At 33.1% G+C, this 2,517-nt stretch overlaps 1 protein-coding gene across 1 annotated transcript in view; it reads left to right on the forward strand.

Annotated features, from left to right (window-relative positions):
* LOC107680584 (TNFAIP3-interacting protein 1-like) overlaps positions 1-2,517 on the forward strand; it is a 13,328-nt gene extending 10,811 nt beyond the window's left edge. Inside the window, exons 17-19 of the mRNA XM_016476517.1 lie at positions 999-1,083; positions 2,180-2,212; positions 2,504-2,517. Coding sequence (XP_016332003.1) covers positions 999-1,083; positions 2,180-2,212; positions 2,504-2,517 — 132 coding nt within the window. The remainder of the gene's footprint in view (positions 1-998; positions 1,084-2,179; positions 2,213-2,503) is intronic.

Consider the following 2,517-nt stretch of genomic DNA (forward strand, 5'->3'; position numbering starts at 1 on the left):
CACAAACACCCCCCTTTTTTTTTTTTTTTTTTTTAGGACACACATACAAACCACATACATCCATACCAACAAACCCACATAATTATAGCTGCATAATTTATCCAACTGGCTCTATAATACAGCAAAAGCAGAAAACAGGAAAAATGTGAGTATTTGCTTTAAAGGCCAAACCTGAGAAAATGGCACCATCTGGTAAATTTTTTTACAAATTTTAATTTTGAAGCCTTGCCAACAGAATGAAAGCCTATTAACAAAGACTGCATCATTTTATAGTTAAATGGCCCTGGGATTAAAAATTGCAGTTTTAATGGGTTTCAATGAGGACATCTTTGTCCTTAAGGTCCTGAGAGGAACTATTTTTTGTACCTAGTGTAAAATAGATTTATTAAAGGAAATGAGGGTGAAATATTAAAATTCCAATAAAAATACACACCTGTGCCAAAATGTATGCAGTTGGCATTAGCACAGGTAAAATGATCAAAAAACAAAACAAAAAAGGACAAAAATGTTCATAAGGTCGCACAAGGGTTAACAGAAACCAGGCTGTACACTGCGTAATTAATAAATTTATTTTTAATTTTATTATTATTTTGAAGTATTTTAAGTGCAATGTTAAGAAGTGCATTTTGGTATTTGTTTAAATCAACTTACTGATACTGAAGTACCAGGTTCACCTCTAGTTAAGGTTCAGGTTCTAGTTATACACTTACTGTAACACGGTTGTTGTTTTTTGCTTTTATTTCAGAGGAGGTTAGTTTGATATTGAGAGAAATTCCTGTTTTTTTTTTTTTGCTTCCTTTACATTCTGGAACAGACACAAGAGTGTCATTCCAGCACTTTCAAGTGGTTAACCACATGTGGTGTGAAAAAGACATTTGTGGCTATTATGATTTGTACAAGCAGGGTTTTACAAGAGGTACAGTGTGCAGAAGTGGACAGAGATTGAAACTATTGTTCTCTACGTATAATGATTTCTTCTTTCGTGTGTGTTTGTTCAGGGTTTTCCCTGGCAGTCATCCTTCCCACAACCACGTGGTTCCAGAGGACAAGCAGACACAGCGAGACCCCCTCCAGAAACTGCAGGTATTTATTAGATTCAACCTGCATGTCCTTTCTGGTCTCCTGCATCCTTCCTGCGTCACCAGGATTCATTTTGTTTTGCCAAGCAAATGTCAGTCTGACCCAGTGATATTTCAAGCATTCTGTCTGAATCAGTCAGCTTCCACTGGAGGCAGTTCAAATGATGACGACAATGAGAACCGAAATGAAATGGCAATACTTTTAAATTTCACAATGATTGTACAAGGCCTATGAAGTTTAGTTTCCTTTTGGGTCTGTCCGGTTATCTGTATCATCTACACTACACAGGCATAAAAATTTACGCAATTTGCTTTCTATTGTGCATAATTTATCAGTGTAAATTATTCTAAAGATGAAAATGTTTGTTGACGTAATCTTTCATCAAAGCATATAGTCATTTTCCACCTCTGAAAAATCATCTCTGATAAAGTGAGAAGGCTGCTTTCCATAGTGTTTTATAAACACACTACCACTATTTTGTTAGTGGTATCATAATTCAACTTTGACACTTTTGTCAAATACAGATGCATAAACTCAAATCATGTCCTTCATTATTTCCTGCTGAATATTCTTTGTTTGTTCAGCATTATGATGAATAGCAATATCATGACCTGGGTCAAAAATGAGTTTGGTGTTGTTTTGGTATCAGACATAATAGTTCAATAATAGTAAATGTTAATTTATTTCACTTAAATATTTACATTTCTGTACACTATTCATTTTAAAATGTAATTTATTCCTGTGATGGCAAAGATTAATTTTCTGCATCCATTACTCCAGGCTTCAGTGTCATGTGATCCTTCAGAAATAATTGTAATATGATGTTTTGGTGCTCTTTTGAAAGATGAAAATAACAGCATTAATGTGAAATAAAAATTGCTTGTGACAATGTAAAAAGTCTTCACTCTCACTTTTGATCAATTTAATGCAACCTTGTTGAAGTGTTACATACTTAAAAATCCACTCTTCTCTCTGCTATGCTATAAAGGCTAAAAAACGGAAGACATAAATCTAAAAAATGGCAATATTGTTTTACATTTATGTTCAAAACACCTCAATATTTTCTCTGAAAAAATTTCAATTTCTTTGTTGTTGGCAGAAATGGGAGCAACTGGATTTGGGAAAAGGGAGCGTCATATATACATTTATTATTTTAACTTTTTATGATTGTTAAAAGTTTAAATTATCTGCTTTATATAATTCTATGCAGGAATTGAAGTCAGTTATTTAATGGATAATATGATTGAACGTCATTTTTATAACAATCTACCTATAGAGTTAAATCTAGAGAGTTAAAACCACTTAATTAAATGATAGCTGCCTGAAAACATGACATTTAGTGTTTTGGTACTGATCGAGACTGACGAAGACATTTGTATGTGCAATTAGAGAAAATGTGTATTTAAAAATTGTAACTCTATAGGTGAATTGTCTTGA

This window comes from Sinocyclocheilus anshuiensis, unplaced genomic scaffold, assembly GCF_001515605.1.
Source record: "Sinocyclocheilus anshuiensis isolate Anshui unplaced genomic scaffold, SAMN03320099.WGS_v1.1 scaffold328, whole genome shotgun sequence".
In the NCBI taxonomy this organism is placed as follows: Eukaryota; Metazoa; Chordata; class Actinopteri; order Cypriniformes; family Cyprinidae; genus Sinocyclocheilus; species Sinocyclocheilus anshuiensis.